Raw genomic sequence first — 24,652 nt, forward strand, 5'->3', positions numbered from 1 at the left:
ACCCCCCACCCTACCCAGAAGGGGGTGGGTTAGGGCTGATTTCACCCTACAGTATTTTTAGTTGACCAATGAGGAACATGTGTACCAAGTTTCATGAAAATCGCTCCAGCCGTTCGGACGTGATGCTGGAACATAAATACACATATTGACTTTTATATATATATAAATATACAGTATATAGAAGATAGATATAGCACCCAGTGCTGCCATGATAGACAACAGGTCCTTGTACCCCTCAACTGAATAAGCATGTTAAGAAAATGTATGGACTGACAACACTATGTTTTGGTTTGGCATAATTTTTGCAGCTAAACAGACAACAGAAGCAAGCTTAATTCATAAAGAAACTCTTGCTTTGATGTTGAATAGTATCTAGAAATGGACCTTATAACTACATTCAAATGGGGCTCATTATGAAGTGTCTTGTGTTTGATTCGACTATATATGTCTTCAAACTGCCCTCCTTTTATCCTGTCAATATACTACACTGAATAAACAATATAAAACACATTGCCATTTTTTTATTCTGAGCTTTAGTAGAGTAAAAAATATGCTCACTCAATCTTTGTTTTTTTTATATAATTTTTTCCCCCACTATAAGCAAACTGCAACAAATGGAGACACCCCTTAAATGTTTATTGCAAAAAAAAAAAAAAAAAAGAAAAAAGGGGGGGGGGGCTCAAAAGCAGCTCACAAGAATTTCAAGGCAAAAACAAATGATAACAGAAAACAGAAATCCAGCAAGTATAACCTGATAGTGAAAAAATCTGTGCAGCCTTCACAAACCTAGAGTACAGGGTAAAGGATAAGAGCGTACACAAGCATATAGACAAATCTATTTATACTGCATCATAAGACTTAATCCCAGACAACAGCAGGGACTTCAGCAGGTATCAGACAGCTTACTTCAATGAAACACTGAAGAACACTGCATTCCTCAGAGACTTAGGTTGAACTAAATAATATATAATTAAGTAATATTATTTCACAGTCTTGTTTTCTAATCAAAGACTCATGTCCCTTTGTGACCTTTGTATGAATACCATGTTAAAAAATCTGTAAGCCACAGTTAAAAAAATAAATCTTTAAACTATAAGTATTCCATTCTTGACAAGAAAACGTAAGTTTGTTTAGGGTTTTCCACCAATTATAAACTTTTAACTAAACCAAATAAATACCTAGACAATTTGCTGGATTCACTGTGCATACATTTTTTTTTTTTTTTGAAAAAAAGTAAAGTTTATTGGGTTCTCTTAAATAATACAATCATCCTGTATTTAAAAAGGGGGTGGCAATATAGCAGAGTGAAACTACGGGTTTTAATTTCCAAACGCAACCATCACATTATTTGAAAATTAAAGCTTTTAAGAATAAATGGTTTAGTGCCCCAGAATACAATACAACTGCTGCATTGTTCTAAAATAAATATAAAAAGCAATACACAAAAATCAGCACAGAAGCAAAACATGATTGTGACATATACAAATCTGTAAATATAAATCTGAAGTACACAAAATAATGGCAAATAGGAAGTTCAAAATAAAAACTGTCAATTAAAAAAAAATACCTCAGCTCTCTTTAGCATTTCCCATTTGTTCAGTATTTTCATGGCAAAAACCTTGTCAGTATTTTTCACTTTCACCACAGCAACCTGATTAGGAATAAAAAGAAAAGATGTTACGACATGGGTAATAACACAAAAATCAGATTTTTTTTAAATAGATGGGGTAGGAGCTGGATACAGGTTGGGTTAATATGAATGACAGATTACTTTTAAAGTACAGCTTACAAAATAAAAACCTGCTATAGAATTAAAAATTATCTTCAAACCTTGAATTTGCAAATAATGATAAAGAATTGCTTCATTTTATTTGGACATGTTTAAAGAAAGTTCGCAATTAACTACACTCAGAGTTTTACAGATTCAAACAATCAAAGAATACAATTAAATTTTAGAATTGCATTCACACAGAAAGAGTACCAATAACAGTATCATGCTCAAGCCATTCTCACCATGGTCTCTTTCATTATTAAGCACTCTAAATTAAGCTAAAGCTTTTTCTCAAAAATGAAGCATATGTTCATGTTCTAATGAAATTGAGCTTTATAAATGCACCAAAAATTCATCTGCTGTTAAACAAAATACTTCAATATTTTACTAACAATTAATAACACTTAAACAGTAAGTACAAAAAAGTAAAAGTAGTTGTAAATGTAGTAATGTACAAAATGCTGTTGTTAGTTAAGAGATGTAATATTTCAGTGTTTTCTTTTTTCAAGAAAACAACTATATTTCTTCTTAATGATGCGAAAGTTAAAAAGTAAAAAAAATATATATATTTTATTAAAATTCCACCATTATGTTAGAAAAGCATTCAGTACTGCATATGTGTCTTAGACACTGTAGATTTATTTATATAAATTTTGTGCTATGATGTTTATTTTTTGTCTTCTACATTAGTGTCTGATCAGAAACCAAACATTCACTTTCCAAAAAAAGTAAAGGTTACAATTAATGTTTTCGTAATTTGTTAAAGATAATAACATATCAAGTAATAAAACCACTTTCAGATTAAAAACCTGACTACAATGTAGGTACACAGTCCAGTGCAAGATTAAAGAAAGAGAACAAACAGATGGAATGATGAAGAACCAAGTCTTTTAACTGAAACAAAAATGGAAACAACAAATCATATTGCTTGATAGGCAACAAAACAAAAAGGCAAGAGTGTGGCAGATGTGACAATTTAACCTTCAAATCATCAATTCCTACATCATGGCAAGTGTGAGCAAAGCGACAAGACACAATGTGGTTTTCCTGCACAAGCAATGTCTCTCTCAAGCCAATTTTAGCAGTAAACACAATTTCCAAAATGTCATGTATAAGCTCTTCAGAAAAAAGCACAAGGAAATGAACAAGTGTGAAGACAAGAAATGCAGTTGTTGTCCATGACTATAGCAGATGACAGAATCATCAAACTGGCACCCTTTTTAATCTGAATTGCTCCAGCACTGATATCATCTCTGAACTCATAGAAACTATTTCAACAAAGTACACCCTTCTGAAGCAGAGAAATGTTATTAGAAGTGGTCTTTATGGAAAAGTTCCTGCTAAAAGCCATTCCTTCAATGTGAAAACTCATCTATGCACTAAAAAACAAGGATTAGGGTATTGAAAAATGGCAGCAAGTGCTCTGGACTAACAAGTAAAAATCTGAAATGTTTCTGGCTCAAACAGGAGGCTGTTTGTCTGAAGAAGAGCTGGAAATCACTACCTGGATGAGTGTTTGCAGCCAATAGTGAAGCACAGTGTAGTTTCCCTACTGGTTTGAGGATGCAAGTGGAGGTAATTATCAGATCAGAAATAATGAAATCCTCAAACCTGAGAAGTACACATAGATTCTCGCTCATCAAACAATACCATTAGAGAGGCATCTGATTGACCCCAACTTCATTCTGCAGCAGGACAATGATCCAAACACTTAACGGTAATAAAGAACCATCTTTAGCGAAAGGAAGAAAAAGGAGTTCTGCAACATATGAAATTGTGCATGGCCTCAATAGGCCCTGATCTCAACATCATCAAGGCTACCTTGAGAAACCGAAGCAATAAGACAAAGTGGCAAGTTCTCCAGGATGCATAGTACAAATTATCAGTGGATTTTCCTATAAAAACTGTATGACAGCATACCTAAAAGAACTGATACAGTTTTAAAGGCAGAGGGTGATTGCATAAAACTTTGATTTACTTCATTTTTTTACTGTTCACTGTTCATTATTTTGTGGAGCATCTGCATCTTTGCTTTATGGATTTTTAAAGAATTTTCCATAGTACTATATATGAGCATAGTTGCTGTTCTGTGTTCATCAAGTAGCTGACTTGGTAAACTTTACTAGACATTTCTCTCCCCATATAGACCAAAAATATCCAGCTATAGAAAAGAGCTCTTACATTCCTCACCGTCTCAATCCGTCTATTGAACTCTTCTGATATTAACATACTGAAAAGCCAAGAGGGGTGACAAAACAATCTGAAAAGACCAGTTAATATCTGTATACAGTTATGTTTATAGGCAAGTGTTTTACAATAATTAATGTCACATTGCTATAAAAAGTTTGAAAATATGAGCTACGGAAAAAATGGCCAAGACATTTTTCACTAAAGATTAACCAAAAAAGCTCCACTGCATATTTCTTTAATCAGTAAAAAAAAGATTTACAACAAATTATGTTATTTTTTTAATCAAAATCTGCACAGTGTTACTGACCTTGGTCAAGTGATGCTTAATACCGTAAAGAAAAGCATGTGACCTAAGATTTATATAAACAGGTTCTAGTGGACTGTGGGAAAGATCTAAGTATCCATTTTTTATTTCTGTGTAGTCCACTTTAGGCTCACAGAAGTTGGAACCTATCCCAGCAATAGCAAGCATAACAGCAGTCCACTGCAGTGCACACTCACTCATGAGGAGCCAATTTAGAATTTAAAACAAATTTAGCACCTTTCTACAGTTAACTCCACCCCATGACGCTTAACAAGTACAAGGGCATGATACAATTACTCATATTGAATTTTTATAATTGGAGCACAAGCAAGTTTGAGAATTTGTCCCAGGTCATACAAAGAGTCAGAGGTAGGGCTACCTATGGGTTTCAAGTCACTGCATCACACTGCCAAATAATATAACCTCCCCATTATCATAGGGCTGCACTGGAGCACTGGGAGAAAAGTCCAATTTCAATTTACTAAAGCACAAATTCAATTGCAGCATGAAACTCAGCAGATGTGCTAATTCCTGATTTAAAGAGATATTTTTCAAGAAATATTAGACAGTAAACAGCAAAAGAATTTTAATAGTTCATATTAACTAAATAGTGGTGTGGCAAATAACTATTTAAGCAAACCTTTGCACTTCCTTTGAAAACTAATGTAAAAGCTTCAATGCCAACATAATGAAAACTAATGTAAAAGCTTCAATGCAAACATCCATCCATCCATCCATCCATCCATTGTCTCCCGCTTATCCGAGGTCGGGTCGCGGGGGCAGCAGCTTGAGCAGAGATGCCCAGACTTCCCTCTCCCCGGCCACTTCTTCTAGCTCTTCCAGGAGAATCCCAAGGCGTTCCCAGGCCAGTCAAGAGACATAGTCCCTCCAACGTGTCCTGGGTCTTCCCCGGGGCCTCCTCCCGGTTAGACGTGCCCGGAACACCTCACCAGGGAGGCGTCCAGGAGGCATCCTGATCAGATGCCCGAGCCACCTCATCTGACTCCTCTCGATGCGGAGGAGCAGCGGCTCTACTCTGAGCCCCTCCCGGATGGCTGAGCTTCTCACCCTATCTTTAAGGGAAAGCCCAGACACCCTGCGGAGGAAACTCATTTCAGCCGCTTGTATTCGCGATCTCGTTCTTTCGGTCACTACCCATAACTCATGACCATAGGTGAGGGTAGGAACATAGATCGACTGGTAAATTGAGAGCTTCGCCTTGCGGCTCAGCTCCTTTTTCACCACGACAGACCGATGCAACGCCCGCATTACTGCGGATGCCGCACCGATCCGCCTGTCGATCTCACGCTCCATTCTTCCCTCACTCGTGAACAAGACCCCGAGATACTTGAACTCCTCCACTTGGGGCAGGATCTCGCTACCAACCCTGAGTGGGCAAACATAAACGATTAAAAAAGGAGATCCTTTTACAAATTCAGCTTGTTTTTCCTTCCCAGTACTGATGGCTTTGGGCACCAAAGTGAAACTCATTTTTTAATAAGGAATATTAGTATGTGTTTATTTATTTCTGAATATTAAAAAAAAAAAAAAAAAAACGACATCCTTCATTTTTACTCAAAAATCAATGACAAAATGTATTTTATCAAGACAAACTATTAAATAAGATTCTGATGCTCCTGTCAGGCTAATATCAACTTGTAAATTATTTTATAAATAAATATCATTTTTGGCAATGAGTACAAATAACTACTGTATTTTACATTTTAATATTGATAGTATAATGATTGCTTGCTCATAAATTTTTTAAAATGCAACATAATTACTCTCCTCTCTCAATACAAGATAAAAGTCACAAAAACAATGCTCTGAAAAAGTTTGAATTAGTATTTATTCCATATGGAAACTTTATTGAATAATTTAAACCTGTCCATTCCAAAAACTGAAAGTTTATGGCTTAAATTAATAAGTGTTATGTCAAAGGTCTAAGTAATGTTTAAATATTTTGAAGGCTGAACATTCTACATAATAGCAAATGTAAAAAATGAAAGGTGTACTGTATGAAGCATATGAAGAACAAGCCCTTTAATTAATTTCATTATATAACCCTAATTACAAAGTACACATCATGGTATTCATCTTCCTTTGCAAAAATTAAAACCTTAAGACAGTAAGATAAAATTATAAATAACAATATACTCATAATTTAAAACCATCATAATCATGTACAGTATACTGAATATCAATTAATGATTGTCTTTATTGTATTTAACTTCATAATCAGATACATTGAGGGCAGAACATTTGACCAAAATCAGGTATTTTTTCTATGATTTTATAAAACCACTCATGCAACACCCTGATGTTACATATTCTCCTATTAGAATATTCAGAAGCATGGGGAAACCTCTAAGAGGGGTTACTCTAGATGTCTCAAGGCCTGTTCTTTTCCTCCATCAGTAATGAGGCATAAGAACCACCCCAAAAGATCCCTCCCATAAAAAATAACAAGGATCAAAAAGAACCACCCCTTTCTGGTTATGTTCCCACAAACATACTGAATAGTAACTTTGCTCCTAGATACTGAGGACAAAATATAACAGGTGAGGTTTCTCTGGGTATTTAAGGGTGAAGACACATAAAAAAAGAGGTAACATAATTTAACGGACCTGCTACAATAACAAAAACTGGGGCCTAACTTAATCCTTTTCTGAAAGAATAAAGATGCAGTAAATACCACAATGTGGTTCATGGTTTGCCAAGTGTTCTAAGGCAGTCACAGTCTATAAAGGCTGCTTTGTAGTATCTAGTGCTTTAAGGTGCACAACATCAAAGTACTGCAGTGGAATTTAAAATAATAAGTAGTCTAAATAACAATAGTTTATACTTAAAAATATTGCTTGCTAAGAAAAAGATTTTATTTTGATGGTTGACTGAGATGTGAAACTAGATTCTACATGTGTGACTGCAAATTTCTTCGAAAATTTTAGAATTGGCACAATAGCATGTAAACATTGTGACCTGAATTGTGAAAAATTGATTGGATGGAAGAAATATACAAAAAAAGAATTTGAGGTCATAGTTTATACTTTTGATGTGCTTCAAGGCAGCCTAATGGAGAAGTCTTTTAAAGGGTACTTTTATTGCACTTAAAACTGCTTTCTTTAAAGATCATTAACTAAATGAATGTAACCTAGTTATGCAATTCAGGCTAAAGGGAGTACAATGATATACAATCTACTAGTACAGCTGGATAAAAATGGATCAAAGCCAATCCTACAATGAAAACATAATTTGTGACTACATACAACAGAAATTTCAAAGCACTTATAATATTTTAAAAATGATATGAGCCGTAATATATTGTCTGACAAACATTGCTCAAATATTGTCTCAGGTAAATACAATTCAATTCCATCCACTGGTCAGCTGCTAGGGTGCTTTGAAGTGTGCTGGCTATACACAGCCATCACCAGTCACATTGGTTTTTGTTCTGAAATACTGACAAGGTAGCCAACACACTTTCCACAACACACATGTTATGGAAAGAACTGACCTTAACTAATCTGTTGCCTGTAAAATGTGCATAAAAACTAGTGATTAAAACTAGCCCCACTAGCACATGGTAATTTTTTCTGTGAATTTGACTGCAGTGTTCCTGTCAGTCATTCATTTCAGGAGCTGGAGACTATTCCTGACAGTACTGCATGCTAAGCAGGGGCCAAACTTAAATGAGGTGCCAGTTGAGCGCAGTACAAGTTTACGTAAACAACCACAGTCACAGTTAAAAATCACAATTTGTGTTAAAGCAATGTTCACATTATAAGAGTTGGAATTTGAATTAATGATATACATTAAAAAGATTTTTACCACTTGACAGGAAATGCATTTTATGGAGAAATAACAATAACAATGAGTTTGCGTACTGCCTAGGAATATTTAAAAATCTAGGAGCAGTCAAAAAACATATTGTATAATTAAAAAAATCTAATGGTTTCAGTAGATACCAGTATAATATATTAGTATTGGTCAAATGAAATTTATTTAAAAAAATATATTAGACAAACATAAACTAAAGACCTGTGTGTGTATGGAGCAGTGCTCTGCTCACGCTCAACGACAGTCACAAGACGTCGCATGCACGCACCTCACTTCTCACTACGAAAGACCTATGTGAAACAAGACACAACGTTGAAACAAAGCAAATGTATGGATGAACAATGCTTAAATGAAGCACCTCAGCAATGGAGTGCAAGGCTTGAAGTTTTCACTACAAACACTGTCTATCTAGAGGTATTTTCTCGAGACAAAGATTAATAGGATTCATATACCAATGATATGGCTAAGATATGGTATTGCCAGTGTCTTCTTACAAAAGCGAGTGGGGCAGCAAGCACAGGTAGGTCCATGTCCTCTGCAGTGGGTAATTCTCCAAGTTCATTAATATAGCACGACACCACAAGTAGCTGTATTTATATCTCACACTGACACAAGTATTTAAACCCTTAACTCAATACTTCCATGAAGCATCTTTGGCAGCAAAAAATTAATTCAAACATTTTTGGCATAAGGCTGCAACATAACAAAATGTGAAAAAAGTAAAGGGGACTGAATACTTTCTGGAGGCACTATATTAACTATTTTATACATAAATCTACACTGTATCATCCATCACAGAAAATACATAACAATAAACATTTAACATGCAAACCTTAACAATGAAATAACGGAAGGTTAGGACAGATTGGAAGAAAGAGAAAGAAGAAAGGAGGTTAAAGGAAGGAAGGAGAAGGCAAGAGGCAGAGAGAGCCAGTGCACAAGCAAGCCAGAGAGAAAGAATGCAAGCAGCTGGAAGGAGAGTCCTTTCAAGAGTGCACAGCCATCATTCAGGAACTGGAGAAGGCTCCCCCAGCTGAGCGAACACTGAATGCCTCTTCCGCGTAAGTCCAAGAAGACAGTGGGAATCGGGGAGGCTCAGACAGGGAGCCCTGCTGGGAGTCATGGGACAGTAGGGACCTGGACATGAGGAACCTGGACATGAGGGAGAAGGATGGCTGCACCTGACTGTTGGGCGTCTCCTCTGCTGCAAGTTCTTGTTTGGGGTTAGCAGAGAAGATGTTGATTTTAAAGGACTGCACTGGGGAGTTTTAAGGACAGCTTCCTACATCACGTTTTAATGGATTATTTATTTGACTGGTTTTAACCTTCACTATCACAGACTTTTTATGGATTATTTATGAATTGATTGCACTGCACTGTTTAATTTAGACACTTTGCTTTGATGGATTTTAATAAAGGCACTATTTCACTTTATGCACATATTCTTTGCTGCTGCATGTGTGACCTCATTTGCTAGGCTCATCCCTCGGGTACGTTATCAAAGGTGGCAGGTTCAAGAGGCTCCTAGAAGGACTCGGTAGCATGGAACATACCCACACTGTCACAAGTATACAAATAGGATTAACCAAAGTACATTGTGAAGGATAGATCATTTAACCACATCCTAAGTATCCCTTACTCTTATTACCTGTGTCTTCACAATAGTGGACCTGTAGATCTATAATGGTAGATGTAATAAACAAACCAATAAGGCACCAGAATTATCACAACCTGAAATTTTCACACACCGTTTTTAATTAAAAAAGATTTCAAACATCCTAGCTTGATCCATGGTTGTTCAACAACCATTTCGCTTAGAAATGTTTGTTGATCATAGTAACAAAGTGTGTCAAAACAGTGCACTTTGGCTACAGTTGCAGGTAAGAATTTTCACAGTACTCTATAAATGACAAAAATAAACTTCAATCTTAAATATCTCTTGGAGCCCTGTGCTGATATTATATTTGAAATATGAGATGCAAAGATCTTGAAAACACCTACCAAATGCACACTTGTAGACACTCCTCTCCTCAAAACCCAGCTGTCTTCTTTTGAGCTTTGTTATTCATAGCACGCTACAACCAAGGTTTGTGAAAAAGTTTTATATTTTAATTAGGTTGGTTGCTTCCTTACTCTTATATATCTCATGTTATGTTATTGAAAGAACATGAATTCTACACTTTACCAGAATAATCTTAAGGAGAACTGAAGTGTGACTAGCTTAAGCTGATGTCCCTTTCACGCGACTTGTAGTCACTGGATATGTTATACTTGCTGACTTGAGTTGCTGATCTCGCCCCCAGACCAAGTCAGTTTACACAACTGAATAATGCTGGACACATGAAACTTAGTGATTGTGTGCTGAACTTCCAGCACATTCTTGCTTGCAATGTTTTCTGACAACCAATAACATGTGTCCTGATGGAGCCAATGCTATATGAGAATTAACAAGTTATGTCAGGTTTAGCTGTAATCTCAGCATCTTTTTTCTTTTTTCCATTCTGTTGTGGTTTGTAAAAAAATAACAATTTTAACAGCCAAATCTCCTTTCATGTTTGAGAGTTCCAAAAAACCTGTTTCTTATTCTTCGTCAGTGTATTATATGTGTTGCATTTCAAGGATTGAAACTACTTTAAACACTGGTAGTGGGGTTGGATACCTTTGTACCTTTAATAAAGAAAGTGATGATTTAAAAACTGTATTATGTAATCATTCAAGTTCACTTTCCATAATATTGTATTGGCTACATTTTCAGTATCATCTTAATACTGGAAGAATATTGGTGAAAATTTTAATTTGTTTTTATTTACCTGGAAATTTAAAGTGCCTTAAGGGAAGATACAGAATGGCAGAATAATGACCTATGATCTTCCCTTGCTTATAACACTTCCAACCCAACAGATATTTAATACTTACTTGTTCAATACATACCTTAATAAATAAAACAGTGTTATTTATTTGTACTGTATATAATGGAATACAGTTACATACAATAAATGTTAAGGCTAAAAAAATCTTTTAATCTTAGATTTTTTAAGGAAATACTGTGTGTATTCATTGGAGACCTAGACCAGGCCAGGTCAGATCAGGTTAGGGAGCATGCACTGATACAGCTCATTGCGGCACCCACCACATGACAAAACAGCTTGGGATCCTGGTTGGCAATACCCCAGGCAGACATGTAGTCCAGTCCCACCCTCTGGAAATGACCATCTATCTGCCACAGCCATGTGTTACATCAGCGTCTCCTTGGCCTGGTCTAGCCACTTGGGGCCACAGCAATTAGGATCCTGCGAAGCAGATCACCCAGGAATCACGGACCGTAGTGCTGTAACTGACGCTCCCTCACTGTGCAGGTAATGTGCTTCATTCAGGACTCCGTGAGCAACTGCTCATTTGACACAAAGTCAAACCAGCGGTACCCAAGGATTCTCTGAAGAGACACAGTACCGAAGGAGTCCAGTCTTTGTTTCAGGTCACTGGAAAGCATCCATGTCTCACAACCACATAACAAGAAAGGAAGCACTATGACTCTAAAGACTTGGACCTTCATCCTTTTGCATAGATATCAGGAGCACCACACACTCCTTTCCAGCAACCTCATGACGCCCCCCCATGCTCTCCCTATCTGTCTACTGACTTTATAGGAACAGTCACAAGAAACATGAATGTCACTGCCGAGGTAAGTAAACCTCTCGATAAGGTCAACACTACACAGACAGACACACTGCTGATGGCTGTGCCTAAGAGGTCATTAAAGGCCTGGATCTTGGTTTTTATCCAGGACACTCGCAAGCCCAGACACTCCTTGCTCAGTCTCTCGAGGATATCCAGAGTGCCCTGCAAGTATAAACTCCTCCTTCTGGGAACACTGGTAACACCAAAACAACCTTCAGCAACCCTGAGGGTCTTGTCATGGAAGGTCTCCCACATCACATTAGGATCAGCAGTCGCACACAAGGGCCCAAGTTCCTCACACAAACTGCGTGCAAACTCGTCAGAAAAAGCCTGATCTTAGAGTTTGGCCAGGTCCAGCCTCATTTTCCTACTAGGTGGTCGCCTACTGGACCTAAACTGGAACTTCAGAGTAGCAACAATAAGACTATGGTCAGAATTCACAAACTGGGCACTTCTGTAGACCCAGCAGTTTTGTAAGTGCCTCCAGCACCTGCCCACATGGATGTGATCGATCTCCTTCACCACACCACCAGTACTAAAGTACCAAGTCCAACGATGAGGCTCAGGGCGCTGGAACCAGGATCCAGCAATCCGTAGCCCATGACCTTTTACAAACTCAAGGAACATGAAGCCACTTTCACTACGCTCACCAGACTCATGGGGACCGACACAATCCTTATAGCCATGTCTGTCAGTGCCAGTGGTTACATTGAAGTCACCCATGATGCCCCAACAGGCCTGAATCCCACTGGATCTCTGACGGTTTTGACTCTTCCAGAGATGGGGATCCCGAGGGCTTTACCCCATCCCCTTCATAACGCAAACTCCTTCCTATGGGCGGCTGCAGCAGAGCTACTCCAACATAGAGCAGAAAGGAGTCCTCTCTGTCATCTCAGAGCTGCATATAAAGTTTTTTTTACAGTGGCTGGAGTGCCAATCCTGCCACCAACCCCCATGACTTCGGAGGACCACTTGCAGGGCCGGATGAGTGTAATGTCATACCCAGGATGCATAGAGACCTAGCTTGAAAAAAAAAAAATCAAGTTACGTTTGTTGTATAAGTCAAATGTTGGGTATACAGTCATACCCACGCAATATCCAAAGCACACATATTTTCGCTAAAATGTTATTAAATAAATCACTTGTGGAAAAAGGTTTTGTGTATGAAGGAGAAGTGCATTCAAATGGGACCATGCTTTTGAACTGAAGACCTACCTCTCCATTAATATACCTGAGAAGAATTAAGCATTAAACCTACTAAACTTCTGAATTATATTTTCACAGTTAACAAACACCTAAGAAATTAAAAGGTAAACTGATATGATTCACTGTGTTCCCATTAGTATCTTCTAATCAGAATTTTTGATGTATTTTTTAGGCATTGATTTCGATTGGCAGTTCTTTGAATCCTGTTTCAAACACAGTATGTAAACAGTTTATGTAAAGGTCACTAATGACCTGTTAATGGCTGCTGATGCTGATTAACAATCCTTGTCTCACTCAATCTCTCTGCAGCCTTTGAAATGACATCACATAGTATTTTGTTGAATCGGTTAGCTACCATCGGCATTACTGATACCTCCCTTATTTGGTTTACTTCATACCTATCTAATCGTACTCAGTTTGTTCAGTTAAAAAGCTCTTGATCACAATCCCACCCAGTCACTAGTAGTATTCTCCAGGAAGCGGTGCTTAGCCCATTACTGTTTATAATATATTCGCTCCCTTTAGGTGGCATTTTTAAGAAATTTGGAATCAATTTCCATTGCTATGTAAATATGTAAACGATAGCTCTGTATATCTACAAACTCTCTGTCCATCCTCCTTCCTGCCTCAATTATTGTCTACTTGAAATAAAATCTTGGTTTTCTTCTAATATCCTCCAACTCAATAGCCATAAGATAGAGGTTCTCCTCACTGGCTCCAAGCCTACTTTATCGAAGTCTACGTTTTTCACTTAACACTGGTGGTACCTCAGTCTGTCCCACCTCTCAGGTCTTTTGAGTGTCATATCAATAATGTTATATAGTCATCTTTTTTTCATGTCTGTAGCATTGCACGCCTGTGATCCTCCCTCACACTGAATAGCACTATTATCCATATTCATGCGTTGGTCACATCCCACACTGATTATTGCAGTTCTCTTCTTTTTGGTCTCTGCATAAGCTTCCACCTAAACTTCAGCTTCTTAATAATAATAATAATAATAATTCATTACATTTATATAGCGCTTTTCTCAATACTCAAAGCGCTATCCACACAGGGAGGAACCGGGAAGCGAACCCACAATCTTTCACAGTCTCCTTACTGCAAAGCAGCAGCACTACCACTGCGCCACCTGTGAGGACACAGAACTTCTTCAGAACTTAGCTGCTCATATTATAACTCGGACCCATTCCATGCAAAACATTACTCCATCTCTTAAAGAGCTATACTGGCTTCATCTAAAATTCTGCCTAGATTATAAAATTATTTCACTTAACCTTCAAAGCACTTCATAACCTTGCTCCATTATACCTCTCTGATCTCATACATGTTTATACCCCCAACTGCACTCTTAGATCCTCTACATCTGGTTTCCTCATCATTCACCCTGCATGCCTGATTGCCCTGGGTTCCAGGGCATTAAGTAGCACTTCTTGTCTCTGGAACTCTCTACCACAAAATATTCGGGACATAATTCCCATCTTAAGACTCACTTATTTAGATTGGCTTACACTATATAACCTTAGACTATATTATTTTCTTTTTATTTTCAGTTTCATAGATATATATGTATGTTTATATGTACAGTATGTTTGCTTATTGTTGTTTATTATGATTTTATTGTTTGTACGGTGCCCTTGGGTGTTTAAAAAGGTGCCTTGTAATAAAATTTTATTATTATAATTATTATTATTATTATTATTAAAAAGAAGATTAGCTGTTGTGTTTATTGCCAGGATAGAACTAGAACCCAAATCTATTCGCCACACAGAGCCTTTCAAACTGTTGCAGACTGCTGGGTTGACCTGCAGAAAATACAGATTCCATATTTTGTTCACTCACATTTACTGGAGTTCGCAAAACATACAAACATGACCAAAATGTGCCTAATAAAAAAATAATATATGTTAACATCTATTGTGCCCCACCGCCACTTCTGCCAGTCTTCCTTTTTCTCTAAACAATTTAATGCATTAAGCCATCATATCTACCCAATGAGACAATTTCTAGAAGGTAAGACAGGTCCCTGCAGAAAGGGTCCTACAGTTGTATAACTGCCAGAAAAAGTGACAGGAGATGCCAAGCACACCAGCAGCAGTGGCACAAACATGAAGTGAAGTATTAGACATGTTTCTTTTCAAGGCAGCAGAGAAACAAATTGGATCAGTAACCAATACTACATTTAAAAACCTTTGATAAAGAGTTAGTAGAAAGTGAACATGTTGTAGTAAGTTCAAAAAAAGACTTAAGCCTGAAACAGGCAATAATGAATTTAAAGTCAACATGGATGACCAGGGAGTAGGAGGCCCTAGGAGTGTGCAGGCCCTCCAAATTAAAATGGTGAATCAGGATAAGCAATTAATACCACATACAACACATACACAAAATTCTGCCTTACACTCCAGTAAACCTAATTTCTGCTGGCTAGCTTTCTAGACCCACCCAATTTCCATAAGGAAATTATTTTGACCTATTTCTCTTTTAATTTATTCACATGTTATGTGCGACAGCTTTCAGATTTAGAAATAAAATAAAGAAAGTGGAATATAAAATGAACCATTCCATGTTAATGAAGATTGAATTACAAAGGATGGATAGTGCCAGCCTCTACTTCAGTCTTAATTCTTAAAATAATCAAATTTTTAAAATATTAAAAAAAAGTTACATGTTTACAAAACATCTATGTTGAGACATAGATTTGCATGCACACAGATTCATAGCAAAAAGAAAAACTGTTGCATTGCTGTCTAGTTATAGCATTTCCAATATCATTTTTGGCTGAAAAGGTGTATGTGCTACAGTATAATTACAAAGGAAAAACTGGAGACTACAAATTAGAGAAGGGGATGGTTTAAGATTCCATTTGTCAAAGACTAAACCCAATATTAGCAAATTAGGAAAATGCCTCTCACGTTGAAGGGTATCATTAGAACACAGTATATACAATCACACATGAATGTGTAATCTCAGCTCACTGTTGTGGTTAACCTAATTTAAAAGAATTATCATCTGGAACCAAAACTAGATAATTATGGAAAAACCTAAAATAAAGATGGAATGCAAGAATAAAATGACATTATATCTGTGTATGTATGTATGGTATGCACATATAATGGATACTAAAAGTCCAGATACACTTTTAATTAATTTTCAGTTTTGTTAGTATAAAGAGTGAGACACAACTGACAAAATCAATCTGCTTATCTCCTTTAAGTGCCACAATAGTTGCAGGCTTTTGCTCAATACAATTTATTAATTCCAAGCAAATTCTTGCTAACAACTTAACTTTACTCTGCCACGTCATATCTTTTTTATATTGTAGTTTTTTGATTTTTTTTTGTCCAAAATGATTTGTGGCATAGACCAGATTAGTAATTCTCAGTCCTTCATTCACAGGTGTAAAGGTTAGATGGTGAAATTTTGGCTTCTGTACCATTTGTATCTCACTGTTAATAGACAGTCAGTTAAAATAAAGAACAAGCCATTAACAACAATGAATGCAGTTGTTTAAGACAAAAAAGCAACTAAAGGTTGTGACTCTTAACTGAGTAACTAAAATCCAGCGGAATAATATTCCTGGAATAATAACTTCTTCAGGAGCAAAACCTGACTTCTAGTTCAATTCATTTTTAATAATAATAGTAATAATAAAGCATTTTATTTATAGGGGCACTTTACATTAGCAGTAAATCTCAAAGTGCAACATAAAAAGTTTAAACAAAGGCAAGGCAAGATAAAAACAGAGATAAAACAACAATAATTATAGCATTCTTGTTAATAAGCTTTCCTAAATGAAAAGTCTTTAGCTGTTTTTTAAAACAGCCCACAATCTGCTGTGTTCTTATTTCTATGATAATTTGCCACAGAAAATTGTGTACATAAATGGTGCATATTTTTGAAATACCGTATATTTATTTTGAGTTTGTGAGGTATGATTTTGACAACAAAAAGAAAATGGAGTAAAAGGTTCTTGATACCACTGTTATTGAGAAAAGGATATGTTGCTGGCGTGTCTGTTCACAGTAGAGATGAAAGGAGATTTTTCATGTAAACAAGGAAGTAAAATAGCATGAAACCATGTACATTTCAAATTACTTAGCATGACATTGACAAATAAAATGGTTAAAAAAATGCATGGATTATAAATGTAAAAATAATATAATAAGCAAGTGCTCACAGTTTCCATTTACCCCACTTATGGCAATAATGATACATTGAAATTACCTCAACAGTTATCTTGACCTTAACTGTGGCTTAAGATTGCATATTTTCCACCTTTTGTCTCACTGGTTATCTCCACTCAGCTGGCTTGATATACACATTGAAGCACAGGGAAATATTAGTAGGTGGTGTGTTCAGGAGATGACATGAAACTTTATGGATAATAGGGACAGAGAGATGAGGAACACGAGCAGATTACCAGAAACACGTACCAAAAGACACAGTGAATGGCACTAGCACTAAACTTTTCTTAGAAGCACCTTTTAGCTTTCTCTAAGAGAGATACCTAAAGGCAGAAAGGTCAAAAACCAGAGGAAAATAAAATGTACTGATCATCAAAAGCCTAGTACAGTGGAACCTCGGTTCACGTACAAATCGGTTTGCGACCAAAAAATTCGCCAAACTTTTGCCTCGGTTCACAACCACACACTCGGTATACGAACAAGCCAGGTTTGTACATGTTCAGTCTCTCCCTGTGCATTTCCTGTGCAGCGAGCAAGAGAGCGAGCAAGGGAGCGCGACAAACATACACACACACACACACACAGGCAGCGGGAGAGAGAGCTGCGCACACACACAGGCAGCCCGAGAGAGAGACAGACAAGCACACACACACACACAGGCGAGAGAGAGGCGCGCACACACACAGGAGCAGGCTAGAGAGACACACACAGGCGCTCCAGGCTTGCAAAAGAGAGACACACGCACACACACACAGGCTTGTTTTTGTTTTCAGTTCTGTTTACACTGATCGGTTCATAGCCTGCATTGTTGCAATGTTACTTTTCTTGGTGGTTTATTAAATTACGGATTTTTCAAATGGTCATTTTTTCCCCTGTGCTTAAAACTCGTTAAATAAAAGTGTTTTTAGCGAGCAGTTCCTAGCACTACAGCACGAACTATTGCAGTGTTAGTTTTCTCTGTTGTTCAAGGTTTTCTCAGTGTTATTCAATGTTTTTACATTTAGTTTACTATTACGCTGTGCATTCTATGGTATAATTATCTATATTTGTGCTTAAAAAATTAAAAAAATATATATTTACATACAGTTCATACGGTCTGGAATGGATTAATTGTATTTACATACAATCCTATGGGGGGAAATTGCTTCGGTTCACGACCAAATCGGTTTACGACCAGAGTTTTGGAACAAATTATGGTCATGAACCGAGGTTCCACTGTACATGGAAACAAAAATCAAAGTTCAAACAAAGGAAGCAAAAACAAAAGGGTACATACACAATCTGAATTTGTTTTCCCCTAACTAAACTACAAAAGCCATTTGATTTATTTTATAAGTTGAAGCTAAATACATGGAAACAATCCTTACCATGCTGTACTTTTGAATAGTGAGTGTGCATGAAGAGATCACATGCAATGGTAATGTCCAATCACAAGACTAAAAAGTGACATTGGCAAAATAAACTACACTTGATTTTAGCCGAAAGGCAGAGAAGCGATAAACAACATGGATGCATCAATGCAAAAGTGGAACCAACTAGTGGTGCCCACAAGAAAAAATAAATAAGACAGATCTATAAAAAAGTGACTATCATAATGACAAAGTATGCACAGGAGCGTACAAGCATTCCAAAATTTCATAAAAATTACAAAATGGGAAACAAAGATTCCCAAATTAAAACAAATAGTTCAGCGAAGAGGCAAAATATATTATCTGTTTGGCTACTCTCAAGAAGGCTTAACACACCTTTACTTCCTCAGATGCAATTTTTAAATCACATGTAATAAAACAACAGAAAGCTACACACTACAGCAGCACAAAGATGGAGCTGATAATGCTAAAGAGTGTTGTCTCCGAATAAACAGCACAGAATAATACTGAACCATAGCTAAAAAATAACTGAATACCCCTGTCTTGATGCATTAAAACATTTAACTGACTGCAAAAAACATTTCAACCTTAAGAAAAAAATAATCACATCCCTACTTAATGTTTTGGTAATTTAGAAATAAGATACCTCTTGAAATTCCTTGTATTAAGTCACATGTCAGTCCTTCATGTCTTTCACTAAAGTGGTTGTGTTAGTCATTTTAGTTGGTATTGTGTGGTAGTAAATCTTGCATACAAGCTTGCATGTGTCTTGTGGTTTTCCATTCCCTATATGCCACAAAGCCAAAGTATTTCAAAATGCCACTTCCAGGTGTCCTCTTTAACATTTAACAATTAAGCATGCTGTTGAAGGCTTCGACCACTGAATTTCCCATCTTATTAACACTTGTGAGTCGTTAAAAATGGGGCTGCAACTCCAGCCATGCCAATTATAGGGCTGCGTTGATTAGTCGATGTAATCGACGACGTTACCTACAAAAAATCGTCGACGGAACCTTCAATAGAGGCTCCAGTCACAAAGAACCACATTGGTTTTTGTAACTGCAATGCACTACATGAACGTCTGGGGGCAGTATCGTTTGTTATTGTTTGTCAAGACTGCACACGGTCCTACCAACGAAGAAAGAATGTCTGAGGAGAAAAAGAATGTAGAGGAAAATAAACATGGTTGCAATGGCGAGTCGGATTGAGGAGAGGGAAGGAGATGGAAAAAAATTGAGACAGAAACTTTCTAAAGTGTGGGAGCACTTCACCGAAAAAGAAAAAAAAGTTGAATGCAGATTATGCAAAGCGGAGCTTTCTTTTCACGGCAGCACCACCGCAATGCATTAGCATCTGAAACACAAGCATCCTGGAGCAGTGATGCCGCTGTCTGTTGAGAATTTATGCTGGCGCTGTTAGTTAGTTAGTTAGGGTCAGATCAGGAGGGAAGGGAGAGCGTGAATGAGACTGAGAAAATAAAAGTGAAAAAAGCTAACTTTTACAAGTAACAAATTTACACCCGATCTGTTCGTTTTCAAATAATATTGCATTAGGGCAATGATGTTTTCCGATTGGTACTATTCAGGTCATACAATGATTTCTTCAAAATGTCACATATATTTGTCTCTCTTTTTTTTCCGGTACTGCACGCTGACACCACAAGGCGTGAGCTTATTCAGTGCTAGCAGGAGTACGTAGGTGGCCGGTTGCTTGTGCTATAACAAGCTTGACCTGGCAGCAATCAAAGCACATGTACTGTGCAAGGCATATACGGGGTCCACTGAGAAAAGAACAGCGTTCATGGCTCACCTTGCAAAGGAACATTCTTTCCTCTGCATGTTCTGGAGTCCTGTGCAGACTGGGCAAGATCGGGGGGAAAAAAAACGCAGTCACTGATTATAACCACAAGAAGGTACACAAATGAATAAGAATAATATGAATAATGTTGCATCCGTGCCACAATGTTTTCCAAAATGTACTATAAGATCATAAAATGAATAATTCCAAATATCATATACAGTAATCCCTCCTCTATTGCGGGGGTTGCGTTCCAGACCCCCCCGCGAAAGGTGAAAATCCGCGAAGTAGAAACCATATGTTTATATGGTTATTTTTATATTGTCATGCTTGGGTCACAGATTTGCACAGAAACACAGGAGGTTGTAGAGAGACAGGAACTTTATTCAAACACTGCAAACAAACATTTGTCTCTTTTTCAAAAGTTTAAACTGTGCTCCATGACAAGACAGAGATGACAGTTCCGTCTCACAATTAAAAGAATGCAAACATATCTTCCTCTTCAAAGGAGTGCGCATCAGGAGCAGAGAATGTCAGAGAGAGAGAGAAAAAAGAAAACAAAAATCAATAGGGCTGTTTGGCTTTTAAGTATGCGAATCATCGCCGGACAAAGCAGCTGCAAGGATGTACAATGTAAAGGTAGTCTTTCAGCATTTTTTAGAGGAGCGTCCATATCCTCTAGGCTAGTGTGCGAACAGCCCCTCTGCTCACACCCCCTCCGTCAGGAGCAGAGAATGTCAGAGAGAGAGAGAGAGAGAGAGACAGAGAAAAACAAACAATCAAAAATCAAAACGTGCCCTTCAAGCTTTTAAGTATGCGAAGCACCATGCGGGAAGCCTGTCACTTGATAAAGCAGCTGCACAGAAGGGAGCAACGTGAAGGTAATCTTTCAGCATTTTTAGATGAGCGTCGGTATCGTCTATGGGTGCGAACAGCCCCCATGCTCACACTCCCTCCGTCAGGAGGGGAGAATATCAGAGCAAGAGAGAGAAAAAAGCAAACAATCAAAAATCAATACGTGCTGTTTGATCTTTTAAGTATGCGAAGCACAGTGCGGGAAGCATATCGCTTGACAAAGCAGCCATATGTAAGCCCAGCAAGGAAGAGAGCAATGTGAAGGTAATCTTTCAGTGTTTTTTGAGGAGTGGACGTATCCTCTAGGGGTGCGAACAGCACCCGTGCTCACAATATATTTGAGGAGTTTTATTTAATACATAATACGCGCTCTGGTTGGGTAGCTTCTCAGCCATCTGCCAATAGCGTCCCTTGTATGAAATCAACTGGGAAAACCAACTGAGGAAGCATGTACCAGAAATTAAAAGTCCCATTGTCCGCAGAAACCCGCGAACCAGCAAAAAATCCGCGATATATATTTAAATATGTTTACATATAAAATCCGTGATAGAGTGAAGCCGCGAAAGTCGAAGCGCGATATAGCGAGGGATTACTGTATACGTATGTCTCTGTTTTTTTGTCAGTGTGGCTTTGACATCACAGGCCATAAGGTGCATACTAATTCAGTGTAAGCTGGAACGCTCAATAAAACTGAATACAAAAAATCAAGTGACAATGAGATACGAATAAGGCAGATTCGCAAGTGTTTGTGTGTCAGCTTTTATCCATCCAGATCAGAGAATTTCCAGTTTGATTGTCTCAAAACACTACTCACATCTACAGGGGCGGTAGTATGTATCGTGATCGTGACTGAGAGAATAAAAGTGGAAAAAAAAAAATGCTAACTTTTACAAGTACTATACATTTACAGTGGCTGTTACAGACGCCAATCAAATGTATGTGTTTATTGAATAATATTAACAATAAGAGCAACTCACTACTCAAAACGGTAAATATACGCAGTCAGGATCGAACCGGGGGACTCTTGATTATCAGTCAGTACTTCCTACTGCTGCGCCACAGAAGCTATTGTATCATCCTTGAACCTTTTGTGAAAGTGTTTATTTGATCTTTGCACTTCATAAACTATGTAATGTATAAAGCCTGTCAACATTTTGTCATTTATTACTAAAATATGAAAAATGTTTCTGTTTTAACAATGTATTTTTTGGTTAAAGTTAAACGCACTTTTTTTGTTTAAAGACTACGTGCACTTTAGTTTGTATTGTTTAATGTATTTCTTTTTTATTGTGATGGCCACACTAACATAAACACATCTGATTATTTTCAAATTCACGTTTCAATGGTTATTATTTTAATTTGATTATTATAAATTTTAATCGTGTTAATGCAGAGACATCAGGGTGACATTCACAGCTGGACAGACATGAGCAGATGAGGTAAGACATACACTGGAGCCCAGAACAGGATGTGCAACCACAGGTTGCAGGCTTCAAAATAGTCAGGCATGAAATAATCGTGACTAATCGAAAAAAAATCGAACGATTAGTCGACTACCAAAATAATCATTAGTTGCAGCCCTAGCCAATTGATAGACTAGGAGGATGATATGTCAAAGGCCAAAGCAAAACAGAAGTTTAGGGAGTACTGAAGTAATCTTAAAATGTTAAAATTAATATCTATCGATATTGCAATACTTTTGACAACCCTATTATATCCATCCATCCATTATCCAACCCGCTATATCCTAACTACAGGGTCACGGGGGTCTGCTGGAGCCAATCCCAGCCAACACAGGGCGCAAGGCAGGAAATAAACCCCGGGCAGGGCACCAGCCCACTGCAGGGCACACACACACACATACACACACTAGGTACAATTTAGGATCGCCAATGCACCTAACCTGCATGTCTTTGGACTGTGAGTGCCTGGAGGAAACCCACGCAGACACGGGGAGAACATGCAAACTCCACGCAGGGAGGACCTGGGAAGCAAACCCGGGTCTCCTAACTGCAAGGCAGCAGCGCTACCTTGCCACCCACCCTTTTATATATATATATATATATATATATATATATAGTAAATATACACATGCACACTCATTATATAGAGATGGACAACTTTGTTGGAACTCTTAAAAGAAGAACTCAGTCGTAATTATCTTTGAAATAACTTGAAACTGACAAAAGTATTTGGCACCTATCATTATTTATTGCTTATTTAACAATAATCAGACTTTGCTTTAGAGTTTTGATTCAACATAAGATTCAAATAACACAAATGAAAATGGCATAGACAAATATGATGGGACCCTTAACATTTTGCTGCACAACCTTCATAGGCAATCACTGCAAACAAGTGATTCATGTAGCGCTCAATGAGACTTTAGCACCTGCTAATAGGTGCTTGGCTCACTCTTCCTCAGCAAACTGCTCTACATGTGTCAGGTTTGAATGGTGTCCTCTCCAGACAGAAAGTTTCAGTTCTTTCCATAAGATGTTCGATAGGATTCAAATCAGGGCTCATAGAATGCCACTTCAGAATAGTCCAATATTCTGTTCTTACCCTTTCCTGGGTGCTTTTAGCTGTGTTGTTTTGGGTCATTATTTAGTTGGACCGAGACAGAGCTTTCTGACACTGTACAGCTCATTTTGTTCCAGAATGCATTTATAGTCTTGAGATTTCATCATTCCCCACAGAGACTCAAGGCACCCTGTGCCAGATGCAGCGAAGCAGCCCCAAAACATAACCAAGCACCCTCCATGTTTCACAGTGGGTATGGTGTGATTTTCTTTAAAAGCTTCGTTTTTTTTTTGTCAGTGTATATAGAGTTGATGACATGATGAAAAGCTCCAACACCAAAGGACATTTTTCCAGAAGCATTGTGACTTATCAAAAATGCCATTCAACAAATACCAGTCTCGCTTTTTTATGTTTATCTTTCAACAGCGGAGTCCTCCTGGGTGTACCTTCATTGAGCTCACGATTACCCAAAAAGCACCATATGGTGCAATCAGACAGTTATGGATCTTGACCTCAGTTTGTACCTCTCTGGAAGTGGCATTTTGTCTATCTTTCTCACTATGCTTCTGCCCATTCTGGGGTTGATTTTACTCTTGCATGACTGTGTTCACATCTAGGGAGGTTGGCTACAGTCCCATGGACCTTAAACTTTAAATATTTATAACTGTTGTCACACAAACATCAAGCTGCACAGAGATTGTCTTACAGCCTTTGCCTTAAACATGTCTATAATTTTCTTTCTGATCTCCTCAGGCAATTCCCTTCCTTGCTTTTTCTGGCATACAGTGATCCCCTGCCCATCGCGGAAGTTACGTTCCAAACCCATCAGCGAGAGGTGAAAATCCGCGATATAGAAAAACCATATAAATAAACATTTTTTTTATAGCTTAAGCCTTAAAATACCCATCCCACACGCTTTAAACACATGTAAACTTAT

The 24,652-nt window shown here is 37.6% G+C and overlaps 1 protein-coding gene across 4 annotated transcripts in view; it reads right to left on the reverse strand.

Moving 5' to 3' along the window:
- The window catches only part of LOC114648307 (serine/threonine-protein kinase MRCK alpha-like), a 571,032-nt gene that overhangs the window by 339,113 nt on the left and 207,267 nt on the right, over positions 1–24,652 (reverse strand). For all 4 annotated transcript variants that reach the window (XM_028797282.2, XM_051925532.1, XM_028797279.2 and 1 more), the window contains exon 3: positions 1,568–1,651. In XM_028797282.2, coding sequence (XP_028653115.1) covers positions 1,568–1,651 — 84 coding nt within the window. The remainder of the gene's footprint in view (positions 1–1,567; positions 1,652–24,652) is intronic.

Source organism: Erpetoichthys calabaricus, chromosome 3 (assembly GCF_900747795.2).
Source record: "Erpetoichthys calabaricus chromosome 3, fErpCal1.3, whole genome shotgun sequence".
Taxonomy (NCBI): Eukaryota; Metazoa; Chordata; class Cladistia; order Polypteriformes; family Polypteridae; genus Erpetoichthys; species Erpetoichthys calabaricus.